Source organism: Abramis brama (assembly GCF_963993115.1).
Source record: "Abramis brama genome assembly, chromosome: 2".
NCBI classification, from domain to species: domain Eukaryota; kingdom Metazoa; phylum Chordata; class Actinopteri; order Cypriniformes; family Leuciscidae; genus Abramis; species Abramis brama.
In genome coordinates, this window is record NC_139964.1 from 52100834 (window position 1) to 52122825 (window position 21992).

The 21992-nt window shown below is 40.6% G+C and overlaps 1 protein-coding gene and 1 long non-coding RNA gene across 2 annotated transcripts in view; both read left to right on the forward strand.

Annotated features, from left to right (window-relative positions):
* The window catches only part of chrna8 (cholinergic receptor, nicotinic, alpha 8), a 97138-nt gene that overhangs the window by 5453 nt on the left and 69693 nt on the right, over positions 1 to 21992 (forward strand). Inside the window, exon 2 of the mRNA XM_084096246.1 lies at positions 18013 to 18152. Within this exon, the coding sequence (XP_083952372.1) occupies positions 18013 to 18152 (140 nt within the window). The remainder of the gene's footprint in view (positions 1 to 18012; positions 18153 to 21992) is intronic.
* On the forward strand, positions 19297 to 21541 carry LOC311071731. The gene is made up of 2 exons (XR_014603921.1): positions 19297 to 19462; positions 20486 to 21541. It is a non-coding gene; the product is annotated as an uncharacterized lncRNA (long non-coding RNA).

Genomic DNA, 21992 nt, shown 5'->3' on the forward strand with positions numbered 1-21992 from the left:
GACGCCAGAGTCCGCGGCAAACCTCAGAACGTCTAGCCGAGGAAAGGCTGTTCCAGGCGGGGTACATCGCGCTGAGCGCCCGGTCATCGCTGGATCTCACAACTGGATACAATTTTCATAAATCTTTATAAATAAACCACAGATTTGAGCTTTAAACAACTACATTCTCGCCTGAAAAACTCTTAAAACTACATTTCATGATACAGAAACAGTAGTATTATATGTCAACTGTATTAAAAAATGGCGCTTCTTATGTTGTCATTCTCCGTGACGCTGCCTTGTCAGCTGTCAATCAAGCTGTCAATCAAAGTTAACCATGCCCTTATTGTCATACATTTTATATCTAAATACGATCTAAACTAACGAGTTAGAAAAAAATTCACAGCCTTCATGGTTGTCAGGCACTCGGAACCTATCGAAAAATACAATAAAAGTCCATGGGACCAACCTGTAAAAACATGAATTTATGCTGTGAAAACGGACATTTTAACATGGGGGCTATGGACATTTGCTCCCTTTTGGGACCTTCCCCTAGCGGATTTTCGATGTATTGCAGTTTTTCGCACTTCCGGGTAGGCTTCATTTTTCAGATCAGAATGTTGCCGCTTGGAGGCACTACTATGATAGCATCAAAAATAGCTATTTTTAAAACACTAAGAAGGCTTGACACAACATGAAACTTTGCTCGAAGTATCACCAGGGGCTCTACACATGAACTCGAGCATTGAGAACATTGTTTGTGTACACAGAGTTTACTAAAAAGAAAGATTTTGAACAACTCACTGTAGCTGTGTCCGCCGGCATTTTGACAGTCAAAAATAATCAGTCTTAATATTAACGAGTACTTATTGTCGAGTACTTAGTATAAACAAACATTTAAAATAGCAAATATTTAACATCATAACAACATATTTATACAGTGTATATATATATATATATATATATATATATATATATATATATATATATGTATTTATAAAACGGTTAGTTTCAATCCTTGATTCTGATTGGTCAATAGCTGTGCTTTATTCACGATAAAACACGGCTATGACCGCTTCACCCAATGGTTCTATGTATCACTACAACACCCCTAGCAACCACTCTTAGCAACTTAAACACTTGTGCGATCTCATTGATATTGTCCATTGAAGCTATAGTGGAGTATTGTGAGAGATTGAGAAAGCGAGTGTAAAGTTACCTGCATTCACATTAGACATTGCATTTTCCTTCAGGTCAGTCCTATATTCATAATAAAATATTCCGTTTGAATGTCCGCTGCGATATCTTTTCCTTTTAACAGTTAACCGTTAAGGGGTTTTCCCGTGTCATCTGTCACTTCCTTCTCCGTGAAAACAAGTTTGAGTCTTTTCAATATAAAAGTCTTCTCTACCGACTGACTCATTCATAAGACAGTCTTTGCCGCCATCTATTGGCGAAATAATGTATGTAACTTCTGTTGCTGTTTATGGTCAGGGACTATTTTTTCCAGCGGAAGGAATGCTTTTAGTGATTTTACTTCATGAAAGTTGCATAGATAAATATTTTTCGGCTTTAATATTTGTATTGTGTGGCAACCGTTTTATAAAAGCAATAAGGTACTCGAGGCAAGTGCTGTATCATGAATAAGTAACGGCTGAAGGGGGTTGTTAGGCACGACGCGAAGCGGAGCAGAGCCTCTCGTACCTTATTGCTTACATATATATATATTTATATGTAAACACAAACATCCAACTGTCCTACACACTGAATCTAAAATACAGGAAGTGTCAGTCAATAATGTATTCGTGTCATTGGAGACATGTGGCCATACTGGGGCCGGAAGTGATGAATGTGTTCTCTCTATTGTGCCTGTACAGGTGAAGGCCAAGTCCGGGAGTACCATTGTGAACACCTATGCCTTTCTAGACCCTGGGAGTTCAGCTTCTACCCAACATCTCATGAGAAAACTTAATCTTTCAGGAGTCCAAACTAGCATTCTTCTTCATACTCTTACTAAGAGAGGTCTGTAGACCATTCTTGCTTAGTGGTCTCGAGGTTTCTGGCTTGAATGAAGAAAACTTCCTGGACTTACCTGAAGTCTATACTCAGAGGACCATGCCTGTGAGCAGAAATAACATTCTCACTCAACAGGACCTAGAGGGATGGAAATATCTTGAAGGCATTAGAGTTCCCAGTTTTGAGGCAGAGGTGGAGTTGCTGATAGGCACCAATGCACTGAAGCTTATGGAACCATGGGAAATAATAAATAGCCAAGGCAAAGGACCATATGCTGTTAGGACTCTACTGGGGTGGGTCGTGAATGGTCCGCTGAGAGGTGGTGAGCCGCGCAAAGGCAAGATGAGTCATCCTGCTGTCACTGCCAAAAGGATCTCAGTCGCCAAGCTACAAGACTTATTGGTTGCCCAATATAGTCAGGATTTTAATGAAAAATCAGACGATGTGTGCCTTTCCAGAGAGGATCAAAAGTTCATGCAAATAATAGAGTCTTCAATTCAGCTTGATGAAGGACACTACTGCTTTGACTTGCCTTTTAAGGCTGAAGATGTCTTCTTGCTAAATAATCGCAGCATCGCAGAGCAGTGTCTCTTAATTCTTCATAGGAAGTTCAAGAGGAATAAAGATTCTCATCAAGAGTATACAGCTTTCCTCTCTGAAGTCATTGAAAAGGGTTATGCTGAGCTTGTACCACATCAGCAGTTGAAGTGAGCTGATGGCAAGGTGTGGTATATTCCCCATCATGGGGTATACCATCTGAAAAAGAAAACCCTTAAGGCCATTGCACACTGAGTCCGAAATTTGCATCCGAAATTTTCGCACGTAAAAAAAAAAAATCGACCCCATGTTATGTCAATCACGCTTGCACACTGTCTACGAAACTTTCAATACAATACACGAGATCTATTTTCCCACTCGATTCATAACAGCACAGTCTTGTGCTCGTTGCTACGATACACAGACTCACAGTGAATTGACGACCAATTAAAATTGCTCGTTTTCCGTACAGAAGAAGCGAAGCGATGCATTTTTTTCTCGCACTGAGGTGAAATGGTGGAAAGAAGCAAGCAAGGTAATTTTGATCTCACTTCTCACATACTTTCCTAAGTCCTACTTACTTTTTTTTTTTTTAACTTAGGCCTACCCAGACTTTTGTTAAATCTTCAGGGCACGGTTGCACAAACACCTGAATCAAAGATTGATGTTATGAACCAAATATTCTGGAACGGAGATTTATAGCACTGAACGTGATATTACTGCAGTAACAAACCACCGTTTCTAATTCACGACGCATGCTTCAGTGTACATTGAAGTGAAATGTGCAAAACTTTATCCAAAATAATACTGATAACAGTGTGTGTTTATATTAAGGCGAGACACAGTACGGCAGGCAAAAACATCGTTTTTTTTTTACTGGTCAATTTTGAGATTTTTGGATATTTGTCTTCAATAACATGTCTTCTTTCAGACTTGTGGTGAAAAAAAGTCCGAAATACACATTTAGGTCTTTATTTTACTACACGAGTCTGTTTGCGTCTGTAGATTTCTCATACATTCAACAAAAGTTTGCGTTCTTAATCAACATACTTCTCCGCGATCTCTGCCGTCACCCTCTCACATGCACTGTTAGGAAGCTCTCTCTCTTCTGTACAATCCTGTTGGATCCAAATATGGATCACTTGCTCCTTCAAGGTGTAATATGATAAGCTTCATCCATGATAATGCCAAGTTATTGTATACAACTTAGCCTACATAAGTTACATTTAGCTTAAACACAACACATTGTAGGCTATTTGAAAATGTTTAGTAGCATACAAGACTACAAAATAAATATGTACATACGTTGTGAAAGTAAAATCTGGTGTTTTCTTTATTACATTGTATTGCATTTTGTAGAAATATAGTGTAAAATATAGTGTAAGCCATGCATTGCTTGGAAATATTGAGATCTAGTAAATCAGTATAACATAGACATGACATCTGTAGACATGAAGTGGCAGCTTCAGCCATTTGCAGCTATGAAAAGTTTGGCGGCTGCAGCAGCCATTTAGGTTTTGGCTGAGCTGGCTAGCCAGCCAATAACTTCATCAGCCAGCCATTATTCTCAAAACAAATGGCTTCGGGCTCTAGGGTGGACAAGATGCTGAAGAGGGAGTTGCAGCTGGATTTACACCCATCAGTATTCTGGACAGACAGCACAACTGTTTTAAAGTATATTGGAAATGAGACCAGGAGGTTTCATACGTTTGTGGCCAATAGGGTGGCTGTAATCAGAAATGAAACAGATGTTGTAGAGTGGAGCCTGAATCCAGCAGATGAGGCATCCAGGGGTCTAAGTGCTGAAGAATTCCAGTGGCTGAAGGGACCAGAATTTCTCTTGAGGGGGGAAGAGGAATGGCCTAAGACCATCATGGAACAACTTTTGATCCCTGTGGATGATCCTGAGGTGAAGAAAGACCCACTGGTGAATGCCTTTGTCTCCCACAGTCCACTGAATGCAACAGAAGTGTTTTTAAGCTACTTTTCAGATTTTAAGAAGCTGAGAACATCTGTGGCATGGATGCTCAGACTCAGAGACGTGCTTCTAACCTTGTCCCAAAGGAGAAAGGTTCTTGAAGCGTATGAAAGTATTGGCCATGATAGTGGAGGCCGAAGAAATGACTATCTTTATGTCGAGATGCAAATGGAAAAATTGGCACTTTATGGACAGTCACTGACAACAGGTGACCTTGAGAGGGCAGAAGGTGCCATCAACTGCTTTTTCCAGCAAGAGAGTTTTTTTGATGAGATTGCTGTTTTGAAAGATGGAGGATCTGTCAAATGTAACAGCGACCTCTACAAGCTGGACCCAGTGTTGGAGGACGGATTGCTGCGGGTCGGAGGAAGGCTTAGTAGGGCCAATTCTGCTTGCAGGAAGGTCATCTCTAAGTGTGTAGTTTGTCGCCGCCTCCAAGGAAAGATGGGGGAACTGAAAATGGCCGACCTACCAGTAGAGAGAATTGTGCCAGACTTACCTGCTTTTACAAATGTGGGCGTTGACTACTTTGGGCCAGTGGAGGTGAAGAAAGGTCGGGGTAGAGCAAAGCGCTACTGCGTACTCTTTACTTGCATGGCGAGTAGGGCAGTTCATCTCGAAGTTGCTTATGCTTTAGACACTGACTCATGTATAAATGCCATTCACCGTTTCATGTGTCGCAGAGGTCAGGTGTCACACTTGACATCAGACAACGGCACCAACTTCATAGGAGCTGAGCGGGAGTTAAGGGAAGCCATTGCTGAGTTAGATTCAGCATGCCTTACTGCAGAGTGGTCTGACATGGTCCTTTAACCCTCCAGCCGGGTCTCACCATGGAGGGGTTTGGGAGTGTCTTATTTGTCTTGCGAAAAGGGTCCTCTCTTCCACGCTCAGACTCCAAACACTGGATGATGAAGGTTTTCATACCATTCTTTGTGAAGTCGAAGCCATTCTCAATAGTCGTCCCATCACAAAGGCCTCTGATGATGCAAATGACCTCGAAGCACTTACACCCAACCACATCCTGCTCTTAAAGTCAAAGCCACACCTCCCTCCTGGGCTCTTTTGTAAGGATGACCTGTACTTGAAGAGAAGATGGAGGCAGGTGCAGTTCCTATCTGATCTCTTTTGGAAACGCTGGGTAAGGGAATACTTACCGCTACTCCAGGAGAGACAGAAGTGGATGAGACCAAAAATAAACTTTTCCGTTGGAGACATTGTGGTCATAATGGATCCTGTCACTCCACGAGGGTCCTGGCTGATGGGAAAAAGTACGCAGACGTACCCTGACAAGATAGGCTTCATCCACTCAGTGCAGCTGAAAACAAAAACGGGTCAGCTGGAACGGCCTGTAACGAAGATCTGCCTTTTGATGGTAGTCGAAGTGTCACAGATGAGGTCCTGACTAGATGATCTGACCACAGATGTCCTAAGCTCAAGAGAAGAAGATTTCACTAAGATTAGCTTTGCACAAATGACTCCTTTAGTTTAAAATAGGTAATTTGGGCAATTGTGATTAAAGTAAATATTCACAATTATGGGGCCGGGGTGTAGGAGTAATTTATACATTCACCTTTTCTGGATAGGTTAATATTGTAGTCACTTGGTGGGAGTGTTGCACTGGGTGTGACACGTCACTGGGTGTTAGGTATATTTACAGGTGTAGCAATCAGTTAGGAAAAGGTGTGGATGGCGGGAAACACACGGTTCTTACCGTAGCCGTGAGCACCCACTTTACCAACAGCACGACAACATACCACCCAAAGAGAGCTAATGTTTGGACTCAGGATTTTTCTGCTACGCGTTGAGAACACCATGCCATCTATGCCGAGGCTTATAGGATAGCCTCTACAAAGGGATTAGTCACTTTCCAGGGTTTTTCTCTTCACCCCATTCTCTCTACTCTTCCCCTTTTAGCCCAGTACTGGCATTAGTGAATTAATTTATAGAGAAAGTGTGCTTTGTTTAGCCCTGTCCCCCCTCTATATCTTGTTTTTCATCAGGAAAAGAGTAGTGTGATAGCCATTCAGCTTTTAAAGCCAGACGTTCATCACTAATCTGGACTATATCACAATCCTACCGAGAGTGAGCTGACCCATTTATTCCACAGGGATTTTCTCTTTCTCTCTCACTTTTTTCCAAACGCATGAGGTGCAACCTGATGTGTTATTAGACCGGATGATTTGATGTTTTAGTCAAAGAATATCTTGTTCCTGATCAGGCTTCCATGTAAAATGATTTGCTCTTTATCCTCAGTGGAGAAGAAGAGTAATAAAATGGGTAATTTTTCACATACAAGTGTACCAGAAGATTAAGCCGAATTTACAGCGTTTCTGATTTTGATCTAACTTGTGCGGCCATAATCATACTTAGATAAATCCCCATAAAAGGCCTGGACTATGAGTAAGCAAACACTCATACACACGCAAAGAACATCTGCGTTTGGTGCTTTCCAGCAGAAGATGTAATCAGAGAAAGAAGAAAACAACATCTGTCTTTTTCCATTTCTTTCTTTCTCTCTCTCTTATATTGTCCTTTCTGACTTGCATCCTTCTCTTTTCCTCTAATACAGTGGTTCTTAACTGGTGGGTAAAGACCCAAAAATGTGTAATAAGTAACAAGAAACTCATTTGACAAGACACACACTGAATTTATAGGGGGTGGCCAGCACCATTAAAACAAAAAAGGGGGAAACAAAACCATACAAACTCTCACAACAGTAACAACACAAACCCTGCAATTAACAAAATACATTTAACTAAATCAAAGTTGGTACACTTCTTCTGGTTCTGGTCCATTCCCACAACACACCAGGTACTAATCATTTCATCTTAATTATTTTTTTTTTTCTTTTACAATTTTAGTTGTTTTTAAAATTACATTTTATCCAAAGAGGATTTTTAACTTGTTTTAATGTTTTAACCTTAAGCCAAATGAAATAACTAAGCCCGTGCACTGACTCAGTACAATTACAAATAAAGATATTAAAACAAACCAGTTTAGTAATGTCTTTTCATTTATTGATCAATGCAAAGATAAATGTACAAGAATCATGAGTGGCATAAATCCTGGCCATCACAGAGTCAAACATTTAAACAAGGAAACATTACTTTACATCCCCTCATCCACAAAAAACATTAACAAACCTTTGTAAAGAAAAAAACAAAAAACAAAAAAACAAATCTATTAAATACAGGTTCCCTTACAAAACGTCATATGTGTGTGTGTGTGTGTGTGTGTGTGCCTCTTACATATACAAGTAAACAAACAAACAAAGTTAATAATAAAACATTTATATTATATTTAATCATAAAAACAATTGTTATTATAATTACATATATTGTTGTTGTAATAATACTAATACATTGTTATAAAAATAATAATACAGTTTGATTTTTAACAGCATTTTTGTTTAGTTTTGTACTTAGTTTTGTAACAAACCACTTGATGGGCAATGTAAAATACTAAAGCAAAACCAGTCAAGACCACTGCACTAACACACTCTCTCACTATTCTTAGTTCTCTTTTTCTCTTCCATTTCTTTTCACTTTATGCCCAGCTTTCTCTTTTGTGAACAGTCTCGCGGTCACAATGCTTCCATTATGCTCTCTTCGCTATTATGTTTCAGCATTTGCATGAAGTTCAAAAAATCACCCATCACACCATCACTGTCAGGTCCAGACTCTCTGTGAGCTTGCTGATCTCAAAGCCACCCATCTCTCTGGAGTCTCCTTGACTGTTGTTATCGGGTTAAGCATCGAATGCTAGCACTCAAGTGAGGTGTGAGGAAAAGTTCAGTGAGCACTTGTTTCCCAGGCAAGCTGAAGTGGCATATACTTGTTCCAGTCTGTTTAAATATGTAATATCACTCTGCCTCACATTGTGTTTCACAGCATCTGTTTCTCAGCTTATTTATTTACCCACCTCCTTTGTGATTTGTGTTTGTAAGTAATGGTCTTTTGTCTACTTTTTTTACCAAATGGTTTTTTATGTAAGATTCATAATTTAGCATCTAATGCACACATTATGGAAGCAATGTTAAAATAATTTGTTGATGTCAAAATTCTAAAAACTACTTTATAACTAGTTTATTGAATGGATGGATGGGTGGATTTATTAAGAATGCTTACAAAGTTAATAAAATGGATTTGTTTCCCCAAGGCAATAGAGGGTTAATCAATGACGGCACATACATTGAAATGAGATTGTGCTGACCAGTGGGAAAAAGGATTTAAATAAGTAATGAAATTTAATGAACGTGATTTAAAGACTTATGTGCTATAGATGTGACCAGAATAGTGTTGGTCTGGAACACAACAGTCACAGTATCTCTTTCTTGGTTTCCATCATTAGACAGTCTTCTCCATGCCTTAAATATGCATTTTAATCACATTCACCAGATACTGCATCTGCCCTCAGGCTGATATGTGCCTGAGGGCCAAACACTTATTCCATTAGGATGAATTAGGGTAATCTGGAACACCTCTGCTCAGCTCTGATGTGTACATTTCACAAGCAAGTCTACAGTGTGTTGACTCATTTGAGATGCCAAATGCCTCACATTCAGTATAAATGAGAGTAGACGGCTGCAGTCAGGGGAGGAGTGAAAGAAGAGCAGACAAATCAGACAAATCTCACTTCTCATGTGGATCAGCAATCTACATGTTAAGGCAAATATTGCTTTCATTTTCTTTCTGGCCAATTAAGTGGATACAGTTGAACAAGTCCAGCGTATCTATTATTAAGCTTCACTAGATTCTGTCTTTGTTCCTCCATTTTAGTGTTTATAAAAACATTGTTTCAGAAATATAATTTTAAATCATACATTATAGAAATTACTGTCAGAGTGTTCACATATTATTCACACAGATTAAAAAAAAAAAGTATATTACGCGAACAAACATAGTTAACAAGATAATATTTTAGACCAAACAAAACATCACGTTGTTCTAAGCCAATGATTTCTGAGATGTAAAGCCAGTAAGTTTTTATTTGCTTTTAGTCATGCTTTTTAGTTTGTGTAGTTGTTGGAAAGCAACTGGGACGTCTGCCTCTAAAAGAGAGTGTTTTGTGCACACGTTACATCAAGTTGGACAGCATTTCTAACCGGCATACATTATGGTGGTGGTCCATCTGTGCAGATTGTTAATTTCAAATCCTAGCAGGGTTTTCATGTGATCTCAGTCATATTTTGGCTATTCCATTCTATTATGTCCTTTATGAAAAAAAGTGTGCTTGTACTTCAGAGTATATATAAAAAAACTGCACTTGCAGATAATAATAAAAAAATAAAATAAAAGGCCATTCTCTTAGCGAGTACACTTTCATGACTTTATTTCTGAATACACTCAAGTACATTTCTAAAAAGTTAAATTTGTAATTTATCTTACACACTGTTCTGATGACGCAAGAGTTGCAACAATGGCAGCTGAGAAGGCCATTCTTTGTGTTCTTTGTGAAGAATTTTCGGAGCCTGATGAAGTCGGTATAAATATGTGTTTAATACTACAAAATATGCCTGATACAGTTACTGCACTTGCCGCCCAGAACAAAAGAGAACATCCCAATCGAGTGAAGGGATTGCTGAAACTGAAATGGAAGCACACATCTTACCTAATTCAGACTAAAACACATCTATTTAGCCTCACATACTGACTTTATTTGTAGTTCATACTGTTTTAATACCCTGTATTTTCTTTCTCATTTTTAGGAAAAGCACTTAATTGCCATTGTTTATTTCTATACCAAATGTCATACACTTGCAATGAAGCTAAAATTATAAACAACTACATCATTATGTTGATATCCTATATTTTTACAATAAAACTTACGATAAACATGTCTTCTAGTATCCTCAGTTGTTGCGTATACCGAGCTGCATCGAACACATTTGTAAATTACTTTCCTTGAACCCATTGTGCGAGTTCACTTTAATACCGCGTGCTTTATATACATGTTGCTGCTGATTGGACTGCAGTTCTGACACACCCACCAAACAAGAGAAAACGTATCTCAAACCCCGTTGCACACCGGTGCACACCGTTTCCAGGAAACGTCTCGGTTACGTATGTAACCCTCGTTCCCTGAGTAGGGAACGGAGACGTTATGTCGGATGACGACGAATGGGGTTTCGCTTAGAAAGCCTGTCATCTTCGAGTATATAAAACGAGCCAATGGCAATGAAATGCCATGGGTCTGCGGAATTTGCATAGCGTAACTCCGCCCTACCCTGGGGGTATATAAGGAAGTGCACTAGCAACATGCAGATATGTCTTCGCTGAGGAGCCGAGACTGAACTCAGGCGTTCCAGCGGTACAGCGGAAGTGGCAGGGAGACGTAACGTCTCCGTTCCCTACTCAGGGAACGAGGGTTACATACGTAACTGAGATGTTCCCTTTCGTAGTCACTCCGAGTTACGTCGGATGACGACGAAAGGGGTTCCCAGTGTAATCACGCCACCTCTCGACTGTCTTCCAGTGCCCTGCTTAAGTCTGAGCTCCCTGTCGTGAGACTGGCACGGACGAAGGACTCCTACTTAACACAGGAATACCAAGGTACACTGGGAAGCATATCTCAGTGGAAATATGCAATCATGCCCAACCCGAAGGGGGGGACTTAGAATACACATATGACCCCGAAGGGCTACATATGGAGAATCACTGGGGTGTCCAACCGCAGGTGGAATATTTCAACCCCAGGGGTGGCAAGGTGGCTTGCCGAGGGAAAGACACATGCTCAGAGAGGCTTACAGTGGAAATACACATGTGGGGGTCGCCCAGAGGGGGAACCATGCACATGGAGGCACCTAGCCAAGCGCGAAAGCTGCTTCTCGTAGGGGAACAAGGGCTGCCTCGACGAGCTTCGTGAAGACGCGAGGAGACAGGGCTAGCCCGAAAGGGAGAACCGCGTACTGGTATGCCTGCCCCTCGAAAGCAAACCGAAGAAACGGTCTGTGTCGAGGAAGGATGGAGACATGGAAGTAGGCGTCCTTCAGGTCGATCGCTGCAAACCAATCCTGTGGCCGTACGCATTCGAAAAGGCGTTTGGCCGTGAGCATCTTGAACGGCAGCCTGTAAAGGGAGCGGTTCAAGACGCGCAGGTCCAGGATAGGTCGTAATCCACCGGATTTCTTCGGTACAATGAAGTAAGGGCTGTAGAAGCCGGACTTCATTTCGGCTGGAGGGACAGTCTCGATCGCACCCTTCGCCAGTAGGGTGGAGACCTCCGCTCTCATGACAGGGGCATTGCCACCGACCATAGTGAAGCGGACTCCCCTGAAGCGGGGAGGAGACCGCGCGAACTGAATCGCGTAGCCGAGCCTGATGGTTCTCGTGACCCAGCGGGACATTACGGAACCACAGACGTACCGTCGGTGGTGCAGCGAGGCGGAATGACCGGCCCAGGTGAGGGTGGCATAGCGGCCCTGTGCGGGTCATTAGCCGCATTAGCCTATGCCACGTCATTAGCCGCGTCCTGCCAGAGGAGGCCAGGGGAGGACCAGCGTCCCGCGGGGTCGTGCTCTGGCAGGGGTCTGGCGACAGAGGGGGATGAAAGGAGCGTGGCCCGTGGGCGGCGCGTGCTGTCATCCACAGCCTCTTGGGGCTCAGAGAAAGAGCATCAGTTCTTTTAAATGAGATTCTCCCCCAGCCCTCCACCGGGGGAAGGAGTGGTCCTGCTACCAGCTCCTGAAAGAACTGAGCCCTAACTCCAAGCTGCCCGTCTCAGGAGTGCTGCTTAGCCAGGTGTTAGCCGGCTAAGGGGCAGAGACAGGCGGTGCCAGCCTCCAGCGACCTCCTCGTGCTCGGGCCGTTGAAGGCTCGAGGGGAGGAGCCGCATGGAGGCAGCGTCGGCGGGAAGCAGACTAAGGAGACCACACGGAGGGCTAATCGTCAGTGCAGAAGCCTCAGTCCGCTTCTGGAGTGATCGAAGACTGTTGGGCGCAGTCCTCAACCACACCGCGAGCAAGCCACCCGTCTCGAGAGTGCTGCTTAGCCTGGTGTTTGGCCGGCTAAGGGGCGGAGACGGGTGGTGCCGCCCTCCTGCAACCCTCTCCTACTCGGGGCCAGTGAAGGCTCGAGGGGAGGGGCCGCAGGGAGGCGACCTCGGCGGGAAGCAGACTAAGGAGACCGCACGGACGGATGACCGTTGGTGCAGAAGGCCTCAGTCTGCTTCTGGGGGCGTCGAAGACTGTAGGGTACAGTCCTCAACCCCACCGCCGAGGAGCCCAGCCTGGGACATGGGGGAGCTGAGAAAATGAATTCTCAGACCCCCTCACATCAACCTGGCTGAGCCCATTCCTGGACCACACCTGTGGACATCACCTGGCCCGGGATCACGCAGGTACCGATGTCGCCCGTCGAGCGAGGTCAGTAGTGTGCGTGGCGGATCGACCAGCCCGGACATGGGAGGCATAGCGTCCCTGCGTGGGGGCGTGGTCGAGCAACACGCGCCAAGAAACCAATCGTAAGCTTACAGCGCTCGGGGGGAGGGCGCCCCTCCAACCGATGCTTTCAGCTGCCCGGGAAAGCATGGCCATCAGCTCTGGATCTGACTCGACTAACACTGACACTCCCGAGGGAGGCAACGCAGTCGAATCCTCATTTCCAGAGGAATCAAGCCCGCCTTGTGATGCTGTGAGTGACATGACACCATCTGCTGGAGTCCCGAATGAAAACACTGGGTCCCCGAGAGGAACCAGGCACACATGGAATCCCCATGGTTTGCGATGTGGAGGGGGGCGTGGCCCGAGGAAAGCTCGTCGGAATTATGCCACACCATAACCCTCAGATCACCCTGGCCACCAGCCAAAGTATCCCCTCTCGAGATAGATAGATTGGGGTGTGGCAGAGGGGACTCTCCCACAGAGATCAATGAGTCTCGATCTATAAACATCGCGATGGTCATGTTCCCGCAATGAAAACATGACTCATCCACGAGCGCTGCCGAGCGTGATTAAGCCCAACACGCGAAACAGCGCTCGTGACCAGATGAGTCACGCGCCCACATCCAAAAAATACACGGGCGAGCCGTCTTGAAAAAGACGTGCCGCGTGCAGCTCTTTTAGAGAGAGAAAAAAGCTCAGCAGAGTGCTGAAGCGCCCAGGGAGAAACACACACACTGTCGGCAGATCACTCCACAGATCAGCAGCAGGCAATGCGATCTCGCTGGAACACGCCGTCACACCAACACACTGAAGAGCCGCTCGTCTCGTAGAGTGAAGATGATACAGAATGGCTTGTAGGAGTGAAGAAAACTCTTGGCTCCGAAGCGAAAACATATCTGCATGTTGCTAGCGCACTTCCTTATATACCCCCAGGGTAGGGCGGAGTTATGCTATGCAAATTCCGCAGACCCATGGCATTTCATTGCCATTGGCTCGTTTTATATACTCGAAGATGACAGGCTTTCTAAGCGAAATCCCATTCGTCGTCATCCGACGTAACTCGGAGTGACTACGAAAGGGAACATGACGTTCAACCCGGAAACCGTAGCAAAACGTTGCGCACCGTTTTGAACTTGAACGTGCCCCTGGAGATTCACCTGTTGTAAAATGCAAAAGACTTTTGAAAAAAAAAAAAAAGAGACTGCAACCGGGCAATGCGAAATCAAGGATAAATATCGGACGGGCATTAAATGTAATCACGCAATGCTGATGTTGTTAACATTAACAATTTGAGAACAAAGTATAATTTTCACGGTTTGACGTGATATGATAAGCGATCATTAGATTTAATCAACACGATTTACTGCAATGCTTTTTTTCCCTTATTTGGTCAGAACAAAAGTGGATGTTACTTACTTGTTCAGGTGACATTTTCCGGTGAAAATTCTTATGTTGGTCATACTTCCAAAAAGCATAATCTGTGATTCCGAATGACAGTATCCACACCGGCGCGGTGACTGACAGCTGCACATTCTCCTCAAAACATTGGATTCATCCACGCTGTGCCGTGCCGAGGCACAACACACGTAAAGTTGATAATTCTGCGAATAACTGCAATAGCAGATTTCGAACAGAGATGGCGACAAAGAGGACTGCAGGCTTGGGCCCGCAATCGCTGCTCGCAGCTATATTTATATATATATATATATATATATATATATATATATGTATATATGCCAGTTGGTGGCGCTATAACTTTGACTCCCAATAGTTACATCCATCTGATCGGCCTCTTACCACAAACACACTGCTGAAGTTTCATCAAGATCAGTTAACGTATGCAGAAGTTATATTACTTCGTGTTTCTCTTTTCTCGCCATTGTTTCCTCGCCACGGCCAAACCGTTCGAGATATCAAAAATCCGTCCGGAATTTATCATCCTCAATGTCTTGACTTCATGCTGACCGAGTTTGGAGGCGACTGGATGAATTCTCTAGGATGAGTACATCAAATTCCACAGCATGCGTTTTTCAAACAACCCATAATAGCCGACTTCCTGTTGGGCGGAGCTAATAACTTAGAGTGCGGAAGTTGTTCGGCCTGATGAGATCTATATGTGTACCGAGTTTCATATTAATTCATGCAAGCGTGTTTGATATATGGACCAAGTTTTTAGACCGTGTTCAAGGGGGCGCTGTTGAGCCCCCCTGCCACGCCCGGGTACCAGCTTCAGCCCGGCTCTGATGACTGTGGGTTCTGACCTGTGTGCAAAGTTTCAAGAGTTTTTGAGCATGTTAAGGGCCCCAAAAGTGGCAAAAAGGCAAACAAAAAAATAATGAGAAAAAAAATAAAAAAAATAAAAAAAATAAAATAATAATAATCCTTACGAAAACAATAGGGCCTCCGCCCTTTCAGGGCTTGGGCCCTAAATATTTTACATGTACTAAATTGCAACCTCATTAATACAAATGTGTAAATATGTTTAAATACATGACAGACAAGTTTCAATAGAGAAAAGTATGTTAGTTTACCATAAGTGCTTGTCAGTACATTCTGCAGTGCGCTTTAACCGTATTTCAAAGACAATAGAAGTAAAAATGTAGAAATTACACTAAAGATATACTTTAGGTCTACTCAAGTCGGTGAAACAGCACTCTAAAGTTCAGTTAATTGCATTTAATATAAATTTAAAGTATAATACATTTTCGGTAACACTTTATTTTACAGTGTCATTGTTAAATGTTACATGTAGTTACTATAGTAATAACTATAAATTATGCATAATTATATACAACTAGCCCTCAACCAAACCCTATTCCTAACCCTATAGTAAGTACCAGTTTAAATGGTAGAGAAAGATTCCAGTGATATTTGTCAGTCTAAGAGTTGGACGAAATCATAGTAAATTGCAGAAATAACAAGTGCAAAAATGGCTTAGATTATTCTGATTATGTAAGAGAACAAAGGAGAATCTATCAATTTCCTCTCTGTAGGGACCTTGTTAAGAGTGTCAATCATTTTCGTCATGGGCTGTAATCCTTTAGTGTCATAGTGTTAAACCCTCTGTTGCATTCTTTATTGTCTGTACTCCATGCTGTGTTTGGTGTGTGTGTGTGTGTGTGTGTGTGTATACGTGCGTGACACTAAAGCTGAAACAATCTTTTAGAAACTTTCAAAGCAACTTTCAATTAGGATTTTTTTGCTTAAGCATTTACAAGCCTGTATCCTGCTGCTTGGCATGTCATGTATCCAGTAGCTATCACTGTTCTGTACGGGTTGATTCAGACAAAAAAGCAAGAGATTGAAGTCCCATTCTTTGAAGTGACATGAAGACCAAGTATGGTAACCAATACTCGGAATTTGAGTAGTGAACACACAGGCGGAGCAGCGGGCAGCCATTCACTGCGGCGCCCAGAGAGCTTTCTGGTTGCCTTGCTCAAAGGCAACTTAGTCGTTTCCTGCCGGTATTGAGAATCGAACCCACAACCTTTGGGTTACAAGGTCTCTCTAACCATTAGGCCACAACTGCCCCCTGCAAGTATCAGCTGTTAGAAATACCAGAACAAAAGAACACAAGAATTTTAAATGGTATATGGTATAGTGGTAATTAAGATCATGTGCGCTCTTGATGAAATTAAATTGTGTCCTAAAGTAGGAGATATCTACTAAACTTCTGTTAAACTTCTCTGCCTGCTTAGTTGTGGCTGCTAAACCTGCCTGAATGGACAATAGAAGTGGTCTACCTATGAAAAAAAGTCTCTTTACCTGCTAGAAGCAGTTATTGCTGCTATTTACTGATAATGCAAATACTTGGTTTATTTAAAAAAGCACATTCCTTGAAGATTAGAACTTGAGTCACTCATTACTGACATTCTGACCTTTGTGACAGCAAGTCATGAGATTTTCTGAGATTTTTTGTTCACTGCATAATTTAATTCTTTAATTCTAGATTATTTAAAAAACTTATTTGATGTTTATTAATTTATTTAAAGTTTAACTTTTAGGTAGCTTTCAGTTTGAATTCCAATAGCATTTGGGATGAAGTATAGTAGTAGTAAGCAATAAACTTACTGTGCACATTGAAATTAAACATTAAGTAAACATTGAGATTACTTTGCAAAAATGCCACATGTATTATAATTAAGGCCAGCGTTTAGAGAGGATCAGTAAAAAAACAAAACAAAAAAAAAACAACTTATATTGCAACATTAAAAAGTAATAAAAACTATAACAACTAAAGGCTTCTAATTGATAAGAGCCGTTTTAAATACTACACTTTCTTAAATGAACAAGCCACTGATTTAACATTATTTTTTTGGACAAAATAAGACACATTTGTTTCTATTTAATTAATAAAGAAAATGAATACATTTTTAATAACAACAGTGATATTTTAGGTCTACCCAGAGATTAAAGACAAAGCATTATTGTTGGTTGGCGTGTTTAACACTCAGTGCATTGATTAAAAACTTGATGCTAAACAGATTTTATGTGAGCTGCATATAGTCTCTCTCTGTCACAGCTACAATCTCATGCACAGATCCACAGAACATACGCTCCTTTTAATTTCCTCATATGCATTGTGAGTCAGGAGAGTGTGAATGATGCCTCTTACAATGTGAATGGGTTCCTTTGATTTATGAAGGAAATTCTGCTTATATAACAGAGTAACCATACTGAATCTAAACATAGACATCATCACAGATGTTCCAAGAAAATTAAATTATCCACATTGAATGATCCTGGACTGCTAATATTATGTCATACATTAGTTTCTTGAAATTTTCCGTTTCATCTCTCCATCTCATCGTGTTTTTACATTTGAGCAAATCCCATTTGTACACATCAGGGGACTTTAGTCCATGTTTGTGAAGGAGTGTGGAAGGAGTGTGGATATTTTATACTGCTGATTTGCTGCAGTCTTCTCTCAGACTGTCTCCTCCATGTGTTTTTTATCTACAGGACAACTGCAATGTCCCTGAGGGAATTAGTCTCTGTGTTACTGAGTTGCCTATCAGAGCCTGTGGAAATCAAATCTAAAGATCAATTAAAAATTTAACTCCAAACCATCTCTTGTGCATTCACTCTTGATGAGATCTTTCTTTTTTTCTTTCTATAGAGTCGTTACAAGGGGAATATCAGCGAAAGTTGTATAAGGAATTGATGAACAACTATAACAGACTGGAAAGACCTGTGCTCAATGATTCTTCACCCATAGTGGTGGAGCTGGGACTCACGCTGCTTCAGATCATAGACGTGGTGAGTTTCTGCGTCTGCTTCTCTTTTATGTGATCTTTCTTTCATGAGGCTGGTTTGTATCACACCATGCATATTCTGCTTCCCAGTGTTTTAAGTGGTGATTTGCAGTTGGATCAATCTCTTCAATACTGCATCCATTGATTTCAGTTTGATTGATTAGACAGTACATGGAGTACGATGAAGGTCACTGTGCTAGGTTTCAGCATCAAAATCAAATTAAAAAGTGTAAGACTTTTTAGACTTGAAAAGCCTTGAATTGAAATGGGGTAAAGTATCTATGAAGAACAAACAAATGACAATTGTTAAAAAACAAACTACTATAAAATCCCAATAAACAATATTCACACCTATTACCAGCATGTTTCAAACTCTTATCTGTAGGTCCAATAAAAGTACATAATCTACCTCCATTCTACCATATCCCAGGACTGTCCTGGTTCAAAAATGGTATTTGATGGTAGCTTACATGTGGTGGAACACACATGGTGTCTACACACATAAAGATGATTTATGATGTAGGCTAATTGTGTTTTGTGTTTACAAAGGACATGGACTCCAAATTACAGTATATGCATTATGCAGCAAAATATCAAACAAAAAAGGAGTTTGTTAGAATTATAAAACAATAGATTTATTTAAAACTAATACATTTTCTGATTGTATTTGAACACGACTTCCGGTTTAAGGGCTAATGGAGTAGACGTGTTGTCTCTTGCTCCCGTATCTTTCAGTTTTATGGAGCTATTCTTGTGCCAATAAAAATGAACGTAGCTTTTCAAGAAACTAATGAAAATAAAAATTGAAACTAAATAAATTATCTCTAAAACTGAAAAAGAATAAATCGCAGGCAAATTTTTTTACTTCGTTTTTAATACACTGCATGTTTTGCTAACTATTTCTCATATTTCAATCGTTGATCTGAACTTACAAATGCGCTTCCAGAGTTTCCATTTACGCTTCTGAAGTTTTCGTTTACGCTCCCAGAGTTTTCGTTCGCCGTTCTGACACATTTCTCTCGTGGAGGCGGGGCTAGTAGCAGTGTGTTCTCATTGGTTACTGAGCTTTTGATTGATAGCTTCGTGACCTGGAAGTGAAGACGTCAGTGGTGTGTTTATGTGTGGATGTGAGCATCTGTAATCGCAGCTTTCTATTTCATTTTAGTGATATTAAGTTTATATCTGTATTTATTTGCTGCTACACTATATTGTTGAGATGATCTCTTATAGAAGGAATAGTACAGACGAATGATATTTACCATTAGGTATCGTCGCTATATCAGGAGGATACTGGATAACGTTAGCCTACTCGTGGTAAGTCTGATTTTTGTTTTTTTTAATACTATACTAATACTATTTATAATACAGTACTGGCTTTTTTCAGGTGGAGAGGCATTTTAGAGCTCAGTGAGAGCCCATAACATACAGCTGAGCTGTGTTGTCTTGATTTAACTGTTAGCCCAATCATTACATGACTTGTTTATCTACATTAGGTTACAGTCTTCGATTAGATCATATTTGCTTCGATTAGATCATATTTTCTTCGATTAGATCATATTACCCCACAGCCACCCCAAACAACATTGAGCTAGAGTACTGTGCAGTAGCCTATCTGTACTGTATCAGTCAATGACTGATGCCATAGGACCAGAGTGCTGTCAGTCACTGCCTGATTCAACTTTGGCAATGTAAAGCCTTTTTTACCATGCCAATAAAGCTATTTAAACCTGAATTTCTCAACTGCTGATTAATTTGCGATGCAAAGTTTTTGAAAGAGGAGAGACACGACTTGACCACAGACCACGTCTCTGTTCGTAATATGTAAACACTGAATTATTTTGAAGTATCGCCCTGGTTGCAATATTTATTCTGATTACTTTTGTGTGATAAAGATGACTGATAAAGCTATTATATGTATCTAGTATGAGTAACAAATTGCTTTTTCTGTGTCCATATTTGACTAATAATAATGAAAAAAGTGCACTTCAAATGAACATTTCTTTGACAAATGTTACATCTTTAATAGTCTTTAATAATAAATATGTCCACATTAAAAACTTAATACATGCAAGTAATTATGACTGAAAACATCCAGCAACTAGGGAATACACATCCATATGTTTATATATAGGGCAATACAGCCATCTACTGGTTACACAACAGTATTACAGATGATAAATGCTGCTTGACTCCGAGGTAAATATTTAGTACTGTAAAATCCCTTAAATATATATATATATATAATAAATATTTTAAGTCTGCAACTTGTTACTGTATGGGGAGTTCACAGCAGTTTGTATTGTTAGATTATAATACATTTCTTCTCTCATTTTCCAGGGAGTGGAGCAACTTTTCCATAAACAAAATTCTGAGGCTGACACAGAGGATAGAGTGATAGTACCAGAGATCCACTGTCCCTATCAGACAATAATCTTACTTTGTTCAGACACATCACCTTTGAATGACTGGGATCTTGATCTTCAGACACCTGATTTATTTTAATATAAACAATAATATAATTTAATATAAAGCAAATATTTCAATTTCCTCTAGATTAAAACAAACACAGTTCACAAGTACACAAGAGGTTTCACTTTATTCTTATTAATCTATGCTGATCTTGGATTAGCATACCAACAGCATATGAATGTTGAGGGGATAGTTCACCCAAAAATACAATTCTCTCTTATTTTACTCACCCTCATGCTGTCCCAGATGCATTTTACTTTCTTTCTACAGATAAACACGAATTAAGATTGTAAGGAAAGTAATCCATCTCTGCGAGTCCTAAAGACGCTTTAAAAACCACACACAGTGAGCAATAATAATAGGTAATGAGGTAATCCATGCGACCTCAGTGGATGAATCAATGCCTTCTGAAGTCAAACAATAGGCTAGATAAAATAATAATAATGTAAACTGTTTTAACTATTAAAAATCTTACGTACATGGGTTACAATCCACTTGTATTATGGACTCACAGAGATGGATTATTTCCTTAAAACTCTTTGTCTATGTTTATATGAAGAAGAAAGTCATATACATCTGGGATGGCATGAAGGTGAGTAAATGATGAGAGAATGCTCATGTTTTGGGTGGACTATCCTTGCACTGCTTGTGTCCAGTCACTGCTTTGTTACTTGTACTGCAACAGGAACTGCTCAAAGAATCATTGCAACATTTAAAATGTATATGAATTTTTAAAATGTATTCTGTATTTGTAATTGTGCATTTTGTATAGTAATGTATCATGAGAATACTGTGCATTACATGTATATTATGCAGTTAATGTTTTGTGGATTCTGGTCTTTCCTGTCACAACATAATTGCATCCAAGACCTTCACTTCGATACTTGTGTATATGCTTTAGTGACAATAAAGAATGTAAATTTATTTGAATTCATATTTTCAATTACATTAATTTAACTGGTTGTATAAGTCACGATTGAAACGGTTGATGATTGTTAAAATATATTTAAATTAAATGAAAATGTTAATTAAATGAAATAACTAAATATAATTATCAATTTAAAAAAAATGGCAACAAGAACATTCTTTGTGTGACATATGTAATGAAATGCCCTTTGAGGTCTGTATCTGACAGCATATTTAAGTGATCAATCATTTTGATGGTGTAAACGTATATCATGCTAACAATGAGTAGTGTGATGGCCATGGCTGCCAACCTTGATTACCTGGTTGAAGTTTGACTTTCTTGACGGCTGAATATATCACACACGTTTGCTAGTATTCTCTTTAAATTGTAACAGCTGAACCTAATCAGAGCCTAACATGCAAAATAATCATCAGGAATAAACAAATATTCTCCGAAAACATTGGACAC